At 41.5% G+C, this 20,891-nt stretch overlaps 2 protein-coding genes across 2 annotated transcripts; both read left to right on the top strand.

Annotated features, from left to right (window-relative positions):
• The first annotated feature begins 1,285 nt into the window (after nt 1-1,285).
• On the top strand, nt 1,286-2,236 carry LOC130880369 (olfactory receptor 13G1-like). The gene has a single exon (XM_057779362.1). It carries the CDS (start codon nt 1,286-1,288, stop codon nt 2,207-2,209), a length of 924 nt encoding a protein of 307 aa, XP_057635345.1. The 3' UTR covers nt 2,210-2,236.
• Nucleotides 2,237-11,709: 9,473 nt separating this feature from the next.
• Nucleotides 11,710-12,651, top strand: LOC130880012 (olfactory receptor 13A1-like). Its single transcript, XM_057778823.1, has one exon. It carries the CDS (start codon nt 11,716-11,718, stop codon nt 12,649-12,651), a length of 936 nt encoding a protein of 311 aa, XP_057634806.1. The 5' UTR covers nt 11,710-11,715.
• The last annotated feature ends 8,240 nt before the right edge of the window (nt 12,652-20,891 follow it).

The following is a 20,891-nucleotide window of genomic DNA, read 5'->3' as shown; positions in this document are numbered from 1 at the left end:
GGGACCAAAGCCAGCATGGTCTCCCACACACCTCTCCTTGCAAACCCCTCTGGAGCACCGTGAGATGGAGAAATGGGGGTGATGCTTAGTGGTGGGGAATGCCAGCAAATGAACGTCCAGGACTGTTTTGTTTTAGAGCACTCTACTCTGTGAAATGCTCTGCTGTGAAACCTGACTTGTATTTTCACACTGCATGTGATTGTTGGATGAGAGCAGCCTGCCATACTGTGTGCATTCCATGTAGCAGACCACAGAGGAGTGTCCTGTCACCTGTCTCTGTTAGTCTGACCTTAGCTTCTGATTCATAACTCACACTCAGTAATGTTCCCTTCATTATGCCCTAAATGGCAGAGTCTGGTAGTAGGAAGTGTCAAGTGACCAGTACACACACAGTCCAGCAGGACCCAGTCTGGGTTGCCACAACTCCATGTCTTCTCAACAGATGCCTGTGTTCTCATCATCCAGGGTCTGTGTGTTCTGGAAAGTGACTAGCAATATGAAATCCTACAGGGATGGTTTGGTTCCTTCAGATGGCTCTCTGAGCTGCCTTGCCGGAACTGTGTCTGGGACCAGTTGAGTTCCTATGGCCTAAAGTTGAGAGACATCCTAGAATCCTTAGGAGACCCTATTTTTTGCAATAGCTTGAATATGAGTCTTGAATGCTATGCCCTAGATTAGTATTCTAGTGGAACAGAGTTCCAAGATAGGAAGCTCTGGGGTCTTTGTTGTCACCTGCATGAGAAGTCACATTGTCACAAAGACCACATTGGTTCTGTCTCCAGAGAATCAGTCACTCAGTAAATCTTCTGTATGTTATTCCCCACACTCTTGGACAAGCAACCAGCACCAGAGGAAACTTCTCTCTGCCACTGCACCCTTTCACAGCCCCACTGATGATGATAACTCATGTCTTCCCAGAATCCACACCACAATCTCCAGTCACTGTGGGCTGAGTGACTCATGTGACCATGGCCATCTCTACCTCCTTGTGGGATGGGATACAACATATATGGAACAATTTGTTCAGGGACCTTGCATTCAGGGTCCACCCATCTTCATAGCAGAGCCCATGTGGGGTGTGTTCTTGACCTGCTCATTACTTTAACATGTGATCCATGAGAATGAAATTTAAACATTGCTTTCTTATGAGAATAGGTTCCTTATTACACAGAATTTATTGTTAACTAAGATTTAAATACTTTTCAGTTCATCGGAATAAAGCTCATTCTTCTTTTGTCAGAGCCCCAAGCTACAACTCTCATCCTGAGCATAGACTGTGTTATCCATGGCTCCTGAGAACCAGTCGGTTGTGACCACGTTCATCCTGCAAAGCTTCATGGATGACCCCTGGATCCAGGATGTCCTCTTCTGCTTCTTCTTTACCTTGTTCATGGTGGCCATAGTTGGCAATGGCCTGATTATCACAGTCATCCACAGAAGTCCCAGCCTCCACACACCCATGTATTTCTTCCTAGTTAACCTTGCCCTGATGGATGTGATCTGCACTGTGACTGTCCTACCCAAGGTCCTGCAGAGCCTGGTGACCGAGAACACCATATCTTATGGAGGATGTCTCATACAGATGTTCATCTTCACTTGGGTTCTGAGCTCTGAGCTTCTGCTCTTCTCTGCTATGGCCTATGACCGCTATCTTGCTATCTGCCGGCCATTGCATTATGGAACCCTCATGAGTAACAGCATCTGTGTGGCCCTTGCAACCTTTGTGTGGTTTACAGGGGCTCTCAATGCCTTGGTACTCACTTGTCTAGTGTTGCCACTGTCCTTCTGTGGTCCCAATCTCATCAAACACTTCTTCTGTGAGATCCCTTCTGTGCTTGTGCTGTCCTGCAGCCCCACCTTTATCAATGACATCATGACTGTCATTGCAGATATGTTTTTGTCTGGCTTGAACTTCCTCTTGACCATGACATCCTATGGCTTTATCATCACCAGCATCCTGCGCATCCGCTCAGCTGAAGGCAAGAAGCGTGCCTTTTCCACCTGCTCTGCCCACCTGATTGTGGTCACCCTTTATTACTCCACTGTGCTATATACTTATGTCAGGCCAGCCCTAGGAACTGCTGGTGTGCTGGACAAGGCTATTACTGCTCTGTACACCACTGTGACTCCAACTTTGAACCCCCTGATTTATACCCTGAGAAACAAGGAATTCAAAACATCCTTTAAAAAACTTCAGTTTCGACATTGATTACTTTGAGCTTCAAAAGGAACTCTGGAAGAAGTGGTCAAGGACTATGAAAGCTCATTTAAGCCTTTATTTAGGCATCCCCTAATTCTGGGGAATACAGATCAAGTCATGACCTGAGCTAAGAAATACAATACTTTCTACCAGATAATACTGATTTCTACTCTTTCAAATGCTTTAGATAACTTTAACCATTTCTAGTTTGTTCATAGAGAAATATGCTTATAAGTTCAATGCTATTAAATGTTAAAGTATTTCTATAATTCACTGAATCAAATCTAGGTAAATCTTGAGTCTTTTAGTGAATCCCACTTGATAATTTTTGATACTCTGTAGGGCCAAGAGTGAATGGCTAAAGAGACAGAGAATAATGAACCCTGCCCACACTTGTTCTTGGTATTTGCCTGTTTTATTTTTATAGTTTTCATCTTTCTTACTCTTATATCACAGCTTTCCCTGGTGCTTGGTTCATCCCCAGTTTGAGGGAAGAAAATCCGCACAGAGGATCTGAGTTATGGGCTGACTCTGAGAGCCTTTGTAGATGGAAGCTTCAGTCCCACCCGGTTTTTCAGTCCCAAAGAAACACACAGAGGTTTATATTAATTATAAACTGTTTGTCTTATTAGCTCAGGCTCATTATTAACTAGCTTTTGCCACTTAAATTAACTCATAATAGTTATAATTGTTATCTATGTTTAGCCATGTGTCTTGGTTCCTTTCATCAGTGAGGCATTCTCATCTTGCTTCCTCTGCATCTAGCTAGTAACTGACTCTCTATCTTTCCTCAGACAAAAATAAACCTCTGAATAAGTCACAGTGCATTTAAAGATATACATAGGCTTGGGAGAGAGAGAGAGAGAAAACAAAGAGTATCAACAGTTACAAAAAGAAGTAAATAGTTTTAAAAAATAAAACAAAGTTTTTAAAGAGACAGTACATAGATTGAAAGAGTAAAGACAATAAATCATAAAAATTTATAGAGAAAAGCCATGTAAAGATGGAAAATATACAGAGACTCTGGATTATGTATACTATTAGATTTTCTTTAATTTTTTTGACTGCAGAGAGATGTTTGATCCCAGGGGCTGCTAAACTAAACCAACATATGAATTTTAAAGTTATCTTGACTTCAAAATTTGAGTCTAAGGTATGTTACTTTGGAAAAGAGGTTCTACTTTTGTTTTCACTGACGATGAGAACCTATGTATTCCTACCAGGCTAATATGGTTTGATGGAACAAATCCCCTGAAAGGTCTCTGTGAAGCCTAAAAATACTTCACCCCTAGAAACAGCAGGAAGCAGTTTGGAGAAAACAACATTCAAATTCCAAAATGATTATTTATAAATGTTTGTTTTCATTTAGAGAGGGATATTATATAGAAATGAATACCTTACATTGGTATGGGTCTTGGTATACTGATACAAATTTAAGGTTGATTTTGTTATACTGTGTATATGTGTTTCTGCTCTTGTTTAAAGAATTGTGTTTGTGCAGCTCACTTAAAACTGTAACATATAATTAAGAAATATAGATTAATAGATGAGTCATTTATAATAATCAAACTCTTAGTCATGTGGTTAGGTTTTCTAAATATACAGAAATATATTATAGTTAGATAGATAATCTTACACACTTCAAAGACCTATGGAATATGGCATTTTAAATGTTTTAAGAGGACTTTTCTTGACAGTGAGAAGTGTGAGCATGTATACCTTGAGCCTTTCATACATTGTGGTATTTGTCTATATCCTAGAGAGTCACGTAACTAATACAGAGCAGATGGTTAAAAAACATGATTAACAGATGAATCAAGCAGTGTGGAGGAAAATAGCAGGTAAAACAGGACTGTGTCAATGGTTTATGGTTGTGGTGGTTAATATAGTCATTGTTAATTTGACTAAATTGATCTCCAAAATATTGCTGAGGGACACCTCCATGATTATCTGCAAACTATTTCCAAAGAGGACTCATTGCACAGTTGTGCCTCATCTTCAATGTGTGCAGTACCTCAACAGGCATATTGCTGAGGGACACCTCCATGATTATCTGCAAACTATTTCCAAAGAGGACTCATTGCACAGTTGTGCCTCATCTTCAATGTGTGCAGTACCTCAACAGGCACTGGGGCAGGGAGGCATGGGACAAGGGGAAAAGGAGAAAACAGTTTTTATTTCTCTGTTCCCAGCTGCTACAAGGTAAGGAATCATCTCCACTACACCTTGTACTGCCACAAAGCTCTGAATTCAATGATTCCATAGTGACGTGATACTTTTGCCTAGTAAAGGAAGACTGAGGGGTAGCATGTGAACTGCTGAACGACAGTGCTTGACCACATATAAAATATGGAGAAGATATTGAGAACAGATAATTTATTTACTAATGTTCAGATTGTTATAGTCATGTACACATACATGCAGTAGCTGATAAACAAGAACTTAACTCAGAGAAGCAAGGCTGTCTTGTGTCTCTTTGGGAAGGCAACATGACTTTCTATATAAAAGAAGAGCACCTGTCAGGACTTGGGGTGGTGGTGAGTGGGTTAATTTTTATTTGGCGTACATAGATAAGTATCAACTAATCAAAACTACCAACATAGAACAAAAAGCACATCCAGATATTGAGTTTGAAGGCAATTTTCTATAATGGTCATAGCCAAAGCATAAAAACAAGACAAAGACATTTAGCAAGACAAGTTGGAGACAGGCTTACACCGTCAGAACAGCAATGTACATATTTTCAACTAACATTAAAGAGGGTATAAGAGTCTCTTCAGAGCATCCTTGACATTCTTGTTTTTCAGTGTATAGGTGTAGGGGTCCAGTCTGTAGCTCAGTGTAGACTGAAGCTGCTTGTTTGTTCCCGGCCACCCAAACCTGGAATAATCACACAAAAACTGTATCAATTAAAACACTGCTTGACCAATGACTCTAGGATATTTCTAGCTAGCTCTTACATCTTGAATTAACCCACTTTTATTATTTTATATTTTACAACAAGGCTCAGGGTTTACCAGAACCTTTTGTAGTTGTCTGTCTCCTTCAGCAGCTACATGGCATCTCCCTGACTCCACCTACTCTTTCTATATTAGATTTCCTGCCTGGAGATATTGTGCTCTGCTATAGGCCCAAAGAAGTTTCTTTATTAACCAATTGTAACAAAACATATTCACATTATACAGAGGGGTATCTCACATCAGCTCAGGATCTCATACATCACTGCATGCAATTAACTTCTATCTATAGTAGTTGGAAGCAGACACAGAACTTGTGTGAGTAATAGAGAGCACAGTAATGTAGTGTGGTAGTTTGAATATAATTGGCCCCCACAATTTCATTAGGAGTGGTACTATGAGAAGGTATGGCTTTGTTAGAGTGGGTTGGAGGAAGTGTGTCACTATTGTGTGGGCTCAGAATACTGCCCAATGTTTCAGTCAACTTCCAGTTTCCCCCTGATCAAGATGTAGCCAGCATCATGTCTGCCATGCTCCATACCCTGATGATAACCTCTAAACTGTAAGCCAAGCCCAATTAAATGTTTTTCATATAAGAGTTGCCATGGTGATGGTGTCTCTTCACAGCAATAGAAACATTAACTAAGGCAGATGGAATGAGAAGGTAGACAAGGACTTCTGCTTCCCCTCAGCTTAGCACATGTGTTGGTTGCTGGTGATAATAGCCATTGGACAGCAAGAAGGCAGGAATGAGCCATGATAGTTTTCACACTTGAGGCATTGCAGGAGAGCAGTAGGAACTGGGAGGTCTCATAGAAGTGGGTGTCCTTACATCCACAAGATGCTATCCGTGTCATCAGAGCAGCATTAATGGAAGAATTTAGGGCACAGATGGACCATATACCATCTTAGGTCCCCACATATGTGCTGGTTCATACAGGAGCTATAGCGTAGAAGAAAGCAAATGTCCAAGTAGTAATCATAGGCTATGACCATGAGCAATAGCTCAGAAAATATGAACCACACAAGTAATTAGAGGTGATCCATGAAAATAGATGGTATTTTTTTTTCAAGGAAATTAGACCAGTTAAACTGTGTGCAGCACAGAGGAGATGTAATGTCTATGGTAGCCAGACCTCACAAAAAAACATTATATTGGTCTATAAAGACTTACTCTGGAGTTGGCCAAAGCAATGATGATAGCATTTCCCATGATTTAGCACTCTTCCTATAATAGGCTCTTGGGACGTTCCTGTTTCATGAATCAAAAAGTTATCCCATTTCATCTTACCTGTGTTATCCAAATAGTCATTGAAGCCTATGGTGCGAACTTCCAAATTATCACTCACGCATGCTCTAATATTACATCTTCAGGTATTTCAGGTTTCTAACCATGTTTTAGATGGCCAGTTTTATCCTTTCATGCTGACTTGTATTACCCATGTAGACCACGTTGAGTATTCTAAAAAGTAGCCTTGGTACTTGGCACTCACCACCTACTCCAGGAACACTAAAATTCTCTTGAGTCCTCAAGAAAATGAGGTACTCTGCTGCTGACATGAAAAGTCTACCTGAGATGGCCCTGTGTCTGACAGGACCTGGTGCTCACCAGGTTCAGCTACAGCCATACTCTGCCTCTGTGATATTGTAGGTGCTAATTTTTGCACTGCTACTTCTCATTAATGACATCACTGAATACACAAACAGTTGAATGAAATAATGAAAACATTTCAACCTTTGCCTAATTGGATTTAAGGTCCATTTGGCAAGATGGATCCCATGCCTGGCACTACTCTAGAGGCCAACAACCTGAGACTGAATAGGCATGAGCCCAGGGAGAAACCAAATACTATAGGTCAGTTAAAGAAATATAGTCACAAATGTACTCCTAACTACATTCTAATATCCATAGATCAGGGCCTTGCTCATCCATTATCAGAGAAATGTCTTCTTGCAGTAGATAGAAACTAACACAGAGACACACAACTAGACACTGTGCTGAGATTAAGATATTTTGAACACTCAGTCCTGGATGGTATACCTTCATCAAACTTCTCCCTGAAGGACTCATGGATCTATAAGGAAGAGAAGGCATAAAGATTTTAAGAGCCAGTAGAGATGAATGGCTCCAAGGAAACAGTATCTTCCAGACAGGAGAGGACTGATGTAGACATGAATTCACAGAAACTATGGCAGAATGCATGGGTACTGCATAGGCTCAAACTAGACAGAGTCCCAGCACCAAAAAGAAAAAAGTGGACACAGACTCTGATGCCGAACCAAGAAAATATTTCCAATTGACAACTGCTTGGAGTTAGTTAGTTCTATACACTGGCATATTACTGCGTATATCAACCATATTTAATGGCAGGTCCCATGGCCATCAACACAAAATGAATGCAATTGTATTTGGGGGGATGTTTTGTCTCATAATAATTGGAGAGGGCAGTTCTTGTCTTGGTCACCTTTTGCTTATATATTATGGTCTGATTTGTGTTTTTGTTAATCTTGAGAGTGTGTATTGCATATTTGTGTGTTTCTTCTGTTTTTTATTATTATTATGCCTTTTTTGGATTTATTTGTTTGTTTGCTTGCTGATTTTCAAAAGAGAAAGAAAAGGCTTTGGAAATGGGTCAGTGAAGAGGTGAGGAGTATTTGAAAGTAGTTGAGGGGGGAAACGGTGATTAGGATATATTATATATATTTTTTTACAATTTAAACTTTTAATAATCATGGCTTTATTTAGGTTTTCATTTATGAAGAATCATGAGTCACATAAGACTTTGAGTAAAATTTTTTAAAATTTTTTTTAAAGTTTTTGGGATTATAATTTGATTTGCATTACACCCCTCCCATTCCACCTCCCAAACCCTCCTCTATACTTCTACATAGGCTCTTCCAAATGTGTGACCCCCTTTTTGTTACTAACTGTTATTGTATGCATATGAGTATATGAATATAAATATATTTCTAAGCGCAACCTGCTAAGTTTATAATGATACCAGAACATATGTATCAAAGATAAATAAATATCTTAAATGCTTAAAAATACAGCAAACAGCCGGGCGGTGGTGGCACACGCCTTTAATCCCTGCACTTGGGAGGCAGAGACAGGCGGATCTCTGTGAGTTTGAGGCCAGCCTGGTCTATAAGAACTAGTTCCAGAACAGGAACCAAAAGCTATGGAGAAACTCTGTCTCGAAAAATCCAAAAAAAAAAAAAAAATAGCAAACAAAATGGAAGTACTAAAGTAACATCAATTCTTAGCAATATAATTGAAAAGATTAAATATAGGAAGAGAAGGTGTGGCTTAGACAATAACACATATTTCGAATAAAATTATTGCATGTGTGTCTGATTCAGAGGAAGTACACTCAGCAGAATACAGAGGAGTCGAATTATATCAGGGTGAGATCTTCTATACAGTGCATGAATATCCCAATGACAGTCTGGGACATGGATGCAGAGTGTTGGTGGAGGGAGGGCATTGAGGGGGCACTGCTCCTGCTCATAGGATATGACTTCTCTGACCCCTCTCCTCCACACCAGTCTGCAGGGAACTTGAGTCACGAAACCAGGAGTCCCCTTAATTGATCCTAAGAGCTTTCCCCTTCAGCTTCTATCCCAGGAGGCACCAGGGCAAACATTTATCCCTGGTCTCATAAAAGCATGGGTATATCTGAAGGCCAGTGACCTCTACACAACGGAAGACAGAGCTTCAGAGGCCACTAAAGACTTGGTGCTGCAGGAAAAGAGAGTCTGTGCTCAGAACAGTGTGTACTTTTGTGGGAGCCGTCTGTTACCTGAGTTCACTCTGACATGGGAGGTGAGTGAAAGTAAATCTTCCACTGTGTGGATCTACCAGCTAGCAGTGCAACTCCAAGCAAATTTTTCACGATAAAAGTGACAATTGTTTCAGTGTTTGGATGTCAGTCAGTACAGAGGGACATCAACTCATGTTCTCAATGAGCCCTGAGTTTGAGAAAGGAGTGCTGAGTCAGAGAACAGGTTATGATAGAAAGATTTGGTTTCATGCTCCATTGTACGAACAACAGAATATTTAGCTTCTTTTTTTGTGTGTCCATTTTCTCCCTTACATCAAAAACCTGACTTTTACAAACACTAATTTTGAATCTAAGATCTATATTGATGATTAGGTAGGACCTGAATGCTGCCTTGTTTGACTATGATATTCACAGAGCATGGTGAGAAAATGTCACAGAGAGATTTTGATACCCTGTTTTCAAGAGTCCACTGTTGAGATACAGTGGACTTTCACCCTCCATAGAGTTAAAAACATCAGAAAAGCCCTGTAGGTGTTACTCTTTCTCTGTCTCCAATAGATCAGAAATGGCATGAGCAGCAGTCACCTAAAGAAACAACTTTTGCTGTGATGGTGTTCATTGCTGTGCAGGGCTTTATGACCTCATGCCCCCATTTGTCAATCATTGATATAATGCCTGTGCTACCATGGTGCTACTCAGAGAGATCTTTCCTGTGACAATGAGTTCAAGAATATTCCATACTTTCTCCTTTGCCATTTTAACGGTGAGTCGTATGCTGAGGTCCTTCACTTACTTGGAGTTTAGTTTTATACAGGATCTTGTTTAATTCTTTTATGTGTAACTTCCAGTTTGATCAGCCCCCTTTGTGGTAATAAATCATGAGTCTATAGATATATGGACATAGGTCTGGGTCCTCAAATCATCTTATTTACATTAATCTGTCATTTCTTCTCATGTGTGCCATTCAGAAATCAGTTATTGCCCGTGTAATTAGATTTTTATTGATGTGTTATAGGAAATAGGGAATTCAATCTAACAGCAAATGTTTCTTACAGGGTTCAGTTATTTTTAAATCTTTCCCTCTAGCTCAGTTTTGAGTCAGTCTTATCAACTACCTCTCCCCGTACTCTGAGAGAGGGAAACCCTGGGGTTGGGATTTAATATAATCAATAGATTGTTAATACTCTCAGAAGAGTATTTCAAAATTTAAAATATGGTTGAACTAGGTACCCAGATGCAGAAACTGACAAGACCGTTTGAGGAACTGTTTTTGGAATTGTGTTTCTGCTGAACCAGTTACAATGCCAAACTATGCACTGGTATTCACCGGTGCAATAAATTTGAAAGTCAACGGAAACATGGTCAGACATAACACTGACTACATGGTTTCAGAGGGTAAATACAATATTTTAATATCTCTGATGTGATATGGAGACTGATGTAATTTTTAAACTTCAACATTTCCTTCTTAGATAGAAGTAAAAATGGTTGGAAGACACATTATAGAAAAGATATATGAGATAAAATGTGACTTTTAAAAGTAAAGTGTTAAAGACTGGCAGAGACTAAGTGGGGATGTGGTGAGCATGAGAGGAACTGGATTTAGTAAGCACTACACACTTCACAGACTGATATACCATGAATTGCTCAGTCAGGAAGGATAACGTTCTTTGATCTTGGGCACTGCAAGGGGTGCAAAGCAAAGAATATTTCCAGAGAAGTAGCACAAAAAATAATTATAATGTTTTGAAAACTGTAACTCCAGGCTTCAGGGTCAGTTGGGTAAGGAAGGTAAGAAGATACAGAACACCATTCTAGGCTCATGGAATAGGGATCTTCTGAGGACCTATCAAGGGCATAGACTAAAGTTAAAACCAAGAGTCAGAGAGATGGAGCTGCACTATAAAAAGAAGTATCTTGAAACACTGGGGAGATGATGATAAACTTTTAATATAAGGCCACTGAAAGCACACAGGAATGTCTGTAGACCATGCAATGACTTCAGCTGAGGGTGTGTTGATGTTGATGTCCCTGTGTTTTTTTTTTTTGTTTTTTTGTTTTTTTGTTTTTTTTTGAGACAGAAAACTTCAGAAGCACTTTGGGGTTTATAGGTTCAGATATTGAGAAATGATCTCTGGGGTGATATACATTCAGTGGATGAGAATCAGGGCATTTTCAAACACAGGAGAAATCACAGTAAGTAAATTCAAAAATACATGTTATTTGGCCATGAGGAATTAAAATTATCACCTAGAGATGAGTAAAAGAACCCCTATTCCTAATATCAGAGAGGAAAAGGGAGTGAGAGGCCAGTAGCGTGGATACTAAGGTACGAGAGTGTGTGTCCATCCAAAAGTTGCCATCAGATAGAAAATGCCTGCTGTAGGAGAAAGGGGTACTGTGTGTTTCCAGCACTGTCAGCACAGCGCAGTGCTCATGTACAGAGAAGGAGAGCACAGGCAGGTCCTGAGTGAGCATGCTTCACTCGACCCACGTGCTCAAGATGAAGCAGGAACAGATTCCCTCTTGACCCAAATCTACACAGGGAAAGTTCTAGGTGGAAAATGCAACATAAATAAAATATCTTTGGTTTCAAATGGTGTGGTAAAGACAATAAGGGACAAGAGGCTTCCATGAAGGAAATACACTCACTCCTCCCCTTTCTGACAGCAAGAATTTTGAGATGACCAAGTCTGGAAAGCCTACTTTGAAGTGGTAAGCTGGTACTTCCTCAGAACCGAGCAGACACAGCAGTGGACAGATACTCTCCATCATGATGTTGAGTTCCAACCAGACAATGGTGACAGAGTTTGTGCTGGAAGGGTTCTCAGAGCACCCTAGTCTAAGACTGCTCCTGATTGGCTGCTTCCTGACCCTCTACACAATGGCTCTAACAGGCAACATTGTCATCATTGCTTTGGTCATTTCCAGCACTGGGCTCCACAGTCCCATGTACTTTTTCCTGTGCAACCTGGCCACCATGGATATTGTCTGCACCTCTTCTGTGCTGCCCAAGGCACTGCTTGGTCTTGTGTCTAAGGAAAACACCATCTCCTTCAAGGGGTGCATGGCCCAGCTCTTTTTCCTTGTGTGGTCTGCATCCTCCGAGCTGCTGCTGCTCACGGTCATGGCCTATGACCGCTACGTGGCCATCTGCCATCCCCTGCACTACAGCTCTAGGATGAGCCCACAGCTGTGTGGGGTCCTGGCCATGGCTGTGTGGTCCATCTGTGCTCTGAATTCATCCATCAACACTGGTCTGATGACACGGCTGTCATTCTGTGGCCCTAATGTCATCACCCACTTCTTCTGTGAGATCCCCCCACTCCTCCTCCTCTCCTGCAGCTCCACATATGTGAATAGCATCATGACTCTTATAGCAGATGCCTTTTATGGAGGCATCAACTTCTTCCTCACCTTACTCTCCTATGGTTGCATCATCGCCAGCATCCTGCGCATGCGTTCTGCTGAGGGCAAGAGGAAGGCCTTTTCTACCTGCTCCTCCCACCTCATCGTGGTCTGTGTGTACTACTCATCTGTGTTCTGTGCCTACATCAGTCCTGCTTCCAGCTACAGCCCAGAAAGAAGCAAAGTGACTTCAGTGCTGTACTCGGTCCTCAGCCCAACCCTGAACCCCCTCATCTATACACTGAGGAACAAGGATGTCAAGCTGGCCCTGGGGAGACTCTTGCCCTCTTTCTCACATTAAGTGAAGATATGCAGGCTGCTCTCCTGGCCTGGGCTGTTCCTAGACATGCTTTCCTGAGATCAGCCTCATGGAGCATGGGTGTACCTATTTTTTTTTTTTTTTTTTTTTTTTGGTTTTTTTCAAGACAGGGTTTCTCTGTGGTTTTGGAGCCTGTCCTGGAACTAGCTCTGTAGACCAGGCTGGTCTCGAAATCCCAGAGATCCGCCTGCCTCTGCCTCCCAAGTGCTGGGATTAAAGGCGTGCGCCACCACCCCCCGGCGGGTGTACCTACTTCTGTTTCAGAAAACAATTCTCTGATGCAAGGACTACAAGTTTTTAGGGGCAATGAAAAAATTTAAGCTTTATTTCCTGATAAACACAACCAATTTCTAAAGTAATTAAAGTTTATCTAAATGGAGATTCCATGTTCCTGGACTGCAAGATTTCTATAGGTGACAACAGTGATGGTCACGAAACAAAGCCCTTTCCTCCAGTGTCACCCTGCAAACATCCCAGGGCTTTCTTCAGAACTACTGCTAAGAATCTAAGCTTCATAAGGAATCTTGAGGGACAAGCGTAACCACAGGGTCTTGAGAAAACAAAGTTGAGTAACTTGGGTTCTCTATTTCACAACTTCCTAGTGAGCTGTGGAAATTAAAGCTGGGATGGAGAAAGAGGTCATCTCTGGAGCAGAGATTGCGTTTAAGTTTCAAAAATTAGCTCACATATGTCAGTCAAGGGTACTTATAACAATGATGACATGAGAAAGAGTAATTATTTCCAACATGATGCTTTGGGGAAACAAGATGAATGTTTACATGCCAAGGGTAATGGGAAAGTCTTACACCACAATATAAATCCAAATTATCAAAAAATAGATCACAGACAAAAATGCTAGGGTAAAACATTGCATCATATTTCCCCACCCCCACAACTCCTTCCAGAGCCTGCTTACCCATTTTGCTACTCACCCAATCTTTCTCTGTCTCTGTCTCTCAAACAAAGCACAAAAAATAACCAAAACAAACCCAAACTGATAAAACAAAACAGTACCAAGACAAATCAAAAAACGTGTGTATGTGTACGCACGCACACACACACACACGGAGTCTGTTTTGCATTGAACAATTGTACCAATTGCTCCTAGATAAACTAAAATTCTTTGATAACAGAATAGAGGAAGAGAAAGCAGAAAGAGGAAGGAGAAGTGTGTCTGTGACCCCTGCTAAGATACTGTGGGTCGACTACTCAGTGGAGAAAGGGCAGCATCTGCAGAAATTGTTGCTGAAATGATGCTGCAACCTTTTCAGACTAAATACATTCTTCATCAGCTTACTTCCCTATTCTTAAATGCTACACCGCACCAGGGCTTATGATGCAAATCAGAAATGTTGTATTAATTAGCTCTTCATCCTTATGGGCAAAATACCTTCTCAAAAACATTTATCCTGTCTCATGTTTTCAGAGGAACCATTCCATAGACACTTGGCTATTTGTTCTGCTGTATTGTAGTGTGGGGCCTCAGGGTAGTGGGCATATGTAGTGCAGAAGCTTCCTCCCTCAGAGTGGCCGGAACACATATTAGAGGAACACCTGTGCTCAACTGGCTTTTTCCTTTCTCTTTAGCTCAGGCTTTCTAGTCCCCAGTCCCAGGGATGATGTTGCCCACGTGGAGAGTGGATCCCCTGCTTCTTTCCTGGAAACACTCTCAGCTGCATGGACAGAAGTGTCCCTCAGTGATTTCCTAGGTTATTTTAATTCAGCCATAGTGACAATAAAGAGTAATGCCGGTGCATCACTGGTCTTCTTCGCCTGTCTCACCTGTTGGTTTCTCTGGCACTGTTTGCTTCACGTCACCTTTTGTACCTCTTCATCTGTTCCTGGTCTCACGACTGCTGTGTAAGCTGCAGAACAACTGACAACCGACCAAACACCAAGTACGCACATGTTCACAAACACACATACATGCATACATCTCTTAGATATGTTATGTGGCCATTCCTATCATGGTTGTGTGATGACTAGAGAAACTTCATTCTGTGCTAGGCATCCATCCTGGTACCTAAGAGCCATTTGTCTCTGACTCAAGTTCCTGAATGATGTTCCCAGTAACCCTGACTCCTTGACCCCCACCAAGACTGTGCAGGTATATCCATCTGCTTGTTATCATATGCTTAATTGCTAAAGCTTGGCTCCTGTAACTTGCTAATGCTGGTATTCAAAAACTATTTTGAGGTTTCCTTGACTGCTCAATCTTGGCAGAGCAGAACAGCTCTATGGCTTCTTTAGTTTGCTTGTGCAGATATGCAAGGATTTCTTCTGGTTTTCACCTTTTAAAGCCCTTCCTCACTCAGTTCCGCATCACACGCCTCTGATTTGGGTTAGAGACTGTCTCAAGTCTATTAGTTTTAATAAACTAATCATAATCTGAACTGAGTCTGTGGATTTTTTACCGGTGGTCTTGAACTGTGTAATATTTGGAGACCCCAGAGAGATCCTGAAGATGGCAGACTCAGGGATGGAGAATACAGAGGCAAGTGTGAGGCAGATGTGGAGGCCCAGAGAAGCTCAACCATTGCTGCATGAATTAGAGTCACTTGTCGGGGACAAGCCCTGGATGAGGGCAAGTACCAGCGCTCAGAGGCTGAGGGAGAGTGACCTTATGTCAGGGGGAATATGTTTGTGGAATTGGGCACCCAGGGAAAACCGGACTGCGACCTCCACAACTTCTCAAATCAATAACAAAATGAAAGCAAACACTTCCGGCAGATAGGCACTTGAAATAGAACTAATGGGTAAATTGATCAAGGAGTCAGGATATTTAGAGAATGGATGGGTGATCGGTCGTGATCAGAGACCCAATCTTCAGTGATAGAACAGAGACATCCTCCTGTACCTTTGGTTGTGGCATAGGAATGAAGGTGGCCACCACAATCCTGTGTTTGTCTGGTCTCCTCAGCCTGTGTGGAGTGTCTGTCTTTTTAAGTCATGTGTTTTTGTTTGATAGATTTGTGTTTTCTGGTGTGCTTGTAACATTTGTTGCTAAAATGGGAATCACACTGAGTACAGCCAAATCTCCTTTGAATTTCATGCTGCAAATCTCCCACGAGTTCCAGGGAGTGGACAACAGAACTGAGATGTGACTGAAATTGTACTCTGTGTGAACTGGAATGACCAGATGCAGGATCAGTCAACACTCACACTGCCAAGAGAGTCTGTCAAGTGCTCTCAGGGAACCCTGGCCACTCTGACCAGTTCCCGAAGATTGACCATAGGCTCTCCCTCCTCATAGAGCTCTCTCCTTGGCTCAAATGTTGTGCTTTAAACAAGTGTCTCTGTTTAGTTGCCAAAACAATGAGTCAAAAACCCAAATAAAATGTCTGCACTCTCTCTTCTGGCCCCGGTGGAGGAAGATGTAGACATACCATGCCTCCAGTCAATCCAGAACCCAACTGTGTCTGAAGGTGACCATGTACCTGCAGTCCCAAGAATCTATCTTGACCTGTCTACCTCACCTTCACAGAATCAAAGTGTGCTGGAATTTCTCCAAACAATGTAAGCCAGATACAAGCTGTTCTCCTAAGAAAGGCATCCCCAATGGTTTATCTCTCCCAGCAGAACAAGGAGCTGGAAGGGAGTAAAGGCCCAGAGATCCTTTTCTAGTTCATCTTCTTTTTCCAACCAGTGACTTACATAACTGGAAGACCCAGATTATTCCATTCTCAGAGACACTTCAGGCCCTCATCAATCTGCTGGAACTGTTTTCTTTACCCATCAACTCACACGGGATGATTGTATGCAGCCACTGGGTGTTCTTTTAACCACTGAGGAGAGAGATCAAACCATGGCTGAAGGCGAGAAGTCTGCAACAGGTCCGAGGGTAAGCAAGGTAGACACAGAAAGAAGAGCTAAGTAAATGCTCCCTCAACTTTACCAAGCTGGGATCCCATTCCTGACCAAGGTCAAGGGGCGCTGGAAACACACCCCCAGGCCCTCTTGACCAAATGAGAAAGTCATTAGAAAGCCAGCTCATCTCTCAAAGGTGTCTAAGGTAATTTGGGGAGATCAGGAATCTCTTGCTGGGTTCCTGCCTGGAGGATTACTAGAGGTTACCCCCATAGACCCAGATGCCCCAGAAAAACAGCAGACTATTAATATTGCTTTTCTCACCCAGTCAACCCCAGATATTCACAGGAAGTTATAAAAATTAGAAAAGTTCAATGGAATGAATAGGTCACAGGTTTTAGAACTAGCTAGCAGGTTTTTAACAGTAAAAACCCAGAGAAGTACAGGAGACTGGTCAGAATAATGGTGGCTGTGTTCATTGAGGGGCCCAGCAGAAAACAAAAGTATCCCAGGTGAACAAATCAGTTTCAATAGGATCACTGTGCAAATTCAAAATAAAATAAAGGACCTTGGAAGAATAAGGAATGAGTGCACACCATGTAGAGTAAAAGGATGTTGTATCCTCAATCTGACAGCATCAAATTGATGGGGGCATTGATCAATACCATGAGTCCCCAGGAACCCATCATCACAGGGAAAGTAAGTGGCAGAACTCTGTTTCTCCTGGTGAATAATGGTGCAGTCCATTGAGTTCTGACCCAGTCCCTGGGCCACTCACTAAGAAGAGAACAACTACCCAAGGTACCACTGGGACCTGTACCTACTCTTGGAACACCACTTAGGAAGGAAACCTTGGACACGGTACTGAACTCATTTTTTTTCTTGTTGTGCCGGTAGAGCCCTGTTGGGAAAACTTGATGTCACTAACACATTCAGTAAGAAAAAAAGCCCCTATGAACCTAAGGAGTTCACACCCAGCCACATTGTGACTTGCTCCTTTCAGAAGAAAAGAAAATGGCAGAGAAGAGTACTAAGGAATGAGAGAGGCTGACCTTCTCCTATGAAAATTAATGCTGAAGTTCCCTAGAGTGTTGGCCTCCAGACTGGCCTCACATCAGCCACCAATTGCTAGTCAACTCAAGCTCAGTCTTGTCTATTAGAATAATGCATGATCCAATCTTGAGAAAACCTTAGGAGTATTAGAAGGAACATGAGCTAACTTCAGAGATGCAGGAATGTTGGTCTCCTACGACTCGCTTTGGAGCACTCCATAACTCTGTCATTAGAAATAGGGATAAAATTTAAAACCTCATCATGGAAGCTCCAATAAGACTGTGCAGTCACACTGTATGCCTTTTCTTCATATATCTCTGTTCCAAGCATGTATCGCAAAGAGTCTAATTCGAGGCCTCTGGTCTCCACTTCATGATCAATGCTGAGCCCCCACTAAGACTCTTCCTGGCCCTCTAGCTGCCAACCTGTGTCTTGGAGATCCTGAAACTTTGGGGTCTGTGGGTCAGGTGCCTTCACGTGATCTGTCCCAACAGATCATAGATAGGGTGAATGTTGGGGCAGGTGAGGTCATAATCCTGGGTCTGGGCCTGGGCAGCTGTAGGTTGGTCCAGCAGATGGGAAATGGGTGATGTCACATGGTCACAGTTTGGGGGCTGGGTCACTCACACCTCTGCTAACAGAGTTGGCTCTATTTAGCTGCCCTGGCAAAGTGCAGAACCTACCTTTCCAAGTGTTTCAGCATGTGGAGGTCAGGGACAGCCTACCAGGTCTTATGACCGACCACAGGTCTTGCTCTCTCACCTGCCCCTGGCATTGATGAGCAGTCTGGGGTTAGGAGGAGAGCAGCTCTCTCCCCCTCCATGCTATTACACAGCAGACGGGTAATAATGATGGTTCTCCCATGCTCACTATTTTGGTGCTTACTTACCGATACCTGGTGATAACAGTGTTGGCTCTATTGTGCTGTCCTGGCATGGTACAGGTTCTGCTCTCATGAGTGTTGAAGCTGAGAGGGGTCAGTCACTGCCACCAACTCTTTTTTCTTTTTTTTTTTATTAAGAATTTTTAAATACGATCTTTTCTCATTTTACTTAGCTATTCCTGTTCCTACCACCCTCCTTCTGTTTCACCCTTCCCTCCACCCCAATCTACTCCTAAGAAAGAGTTCCCAGCAAGCCACAGTGGAACTATTTGAAACTCTCTAGCATCTGTGTTACTACATGTCTGCTGAAAAAAAGGTTCCAATAAGGTAACCTTTCTAGATCATTCACCAAGAGGAGACAAACAATGAAATCCAGAGAACAATAAGAATGAACTTTAAAATCTGTGCTTCAGCAAACTAGAAAACCTAAAAGAAATGGGTAAATTTCTTGATATATATCACCTACCATAGGCAAATGGAGATCTATAAACAATTTAAACAGACCTTTAACCCTAGTGAAATATAAAGAGTGATCATGAATATCAATACTCTCAAATTATTCCACAAAATAGAAATGAAAGGAACATTTCTTAATTCTTTTTATAGGGTCACAATTATCTTGATACCTAAACTACACAAAGACCCAGAATTACACACTGATGTCTCCTATGAAAAAAGATACAAAATTCTCAATTTAAAAAATGCAAACTGAATCCCAGAATATATCAAAAGAATAATCCACCTTGATAAAGTATGCTTCATCCCAGAACCACAGTTTTGGTACGGCATAATTAAATCAATGCATGTAATCTACCACAGAAACAGAGTGAAAGACAAAAATTACCAATTAAATGCAAAAAAAAAAGCCTTTGACAAAATTCAAGACTCTTTAATAATAAAAGTCCAGGAGACACAAGACACAAAGGACATAGCTCAACATTATAAAGGTGACTTGTAGCAGCCCACATCTAATATCACACTAAATGGAGAGAAACTCAACACATTTCCACTAAATCAGGAGCAAGAGAAAGATGCCCACTATCTTCACGCCTATTCTATAGTACTTAAAGTCTTAGCTAGAGCAATAAGACTACTGAAGACCAAGAAGATACAAAAGGAAAGGAAGGAATCAAAGTATCTATATTTGCAGAAGGTATAATTGTTTACATAATAGACCCTTAAAACTCAACTACCAAATCCCTACAACTGATAAACATTTTCAGCAAAGCAGAAGGATACAAAACACAAAATCAGTAGCCTTCCTTCACATATAAAAGTGACTGATTGGGAAAGTAACCAGGGAAGCCATGCCTTTCACAATGGCATTAAAAATGTCTAGGGGAACACTAACCAAGCAAGTGAAAAAGTTTCATGATGAAATTTTAAGACATTGAATAAGCTATAAGAAGATAAAATTATCTCCCATGCTTATGGGTCAGTACAATCAGTACAGTGAAACTGGACATCCAACCAAAAGCAATCAGCAGGTTCAACGCAGTCCTCATTAAAATTACAACACCATTCTTCAGAAAGTGAAAGGACAGGTTTCAGTTTCATATGGAAACAATAATACAAGAATAGCTAAAACAATGCTGAATAACAAAAGAACTGCTGGAGATATCACCATCCCTGATTTGAAGTTGTACTACAGAGCTACAGAAACAAAACCAACATTGTTTTGACATAAAAACAGATGTGTTGTTGATCAATAGAATTAAATTGAAGGCACAAACATCAGTCCACACAGCTATGGATACCTGATACTTTATAAAGAGGCCATAAATACACACTGGAAAATAGACAGCATCTTTATAAAATTATGTTGATAAAACTGGATGGCTACATGTAGAAGAGTCATAAAAGATCTATCCTCATCACCCCGGACAAAACTCAATTCCAAATGGGTCAAGGACCTCAACATCAGGTGAGAATCCCTGAATCTGATAGAAGAGAAAATGGTGAATTTTCTTGAACTCGTTAACATAGGGAAAGTTTTTCTGAATAGGACACCAATAGCTCAGGCACTAAGATCAACTATGGGACCTCATGAAGCCAAAAAGCTACTGTATAACAAAGGACATCATCATTCAGATGAATTGGCAGGATACAGAATCAGCAAAGATTTTTATCAACTACACCTCTATTAGAGGGCTAATAACTAAAATACATAATGAACTAAAAAATCTGAATCTCAAAAAATACCCAGTTAAAAATGGGGTACATCAGGCCCTACACCTTGCCAGGGCAGCACAATGGAGCAGACCCTGTTATTAGAGATGTGGGTTAACCAGTCCCAAAAGTGTAACCATGGGAGAGCTGTCCTTACTTCTTATCCGTCTTGTGGTGGCATGGAAGAGGGAATGGTGTCCTCTTCTCCTGCCCATCTGTGCCTGAGCCATGGGTGAAAGTTAGCCCTATGGTCATAATCGTGGAGGAGCCATTCCTGACCTCACCAGGCAGCACCGTAGAGTCAACACTT

This window comes from Chionomys nivalis, chromosome 8 (assembly GCF_950005125.1).
Source record: "Chionomys nivalis chromosome 8, mChiNiv1.1, whole genome shotgun sequence".
NCBI lineage: Eukaryota > Metazoa > Chordata > Mammalia > Rodentia > Cricetidae > Chionomys > Chionomys nivalis.
This window is presented reverse-complemented; position numbering and strand designations above follow the sequence as displayed.

Excerpts from the sequence above, each read along its gene's own strand:
- LOC130880012 (XM_057778823.1), top strand. The coding sequence starts at position 11,716 with ATGATGTTGAGTTCCAACCAGACAATGGTGACAGAGTTTGTGCTGGAA.
- LOC130880369 (XM_057779362.1), top strand. The coding sequence starts at position 1,286 with ATGGCTCCTGAGAACCAGTCGGTTGTGACCACGTTCATCCTGCAAAGC.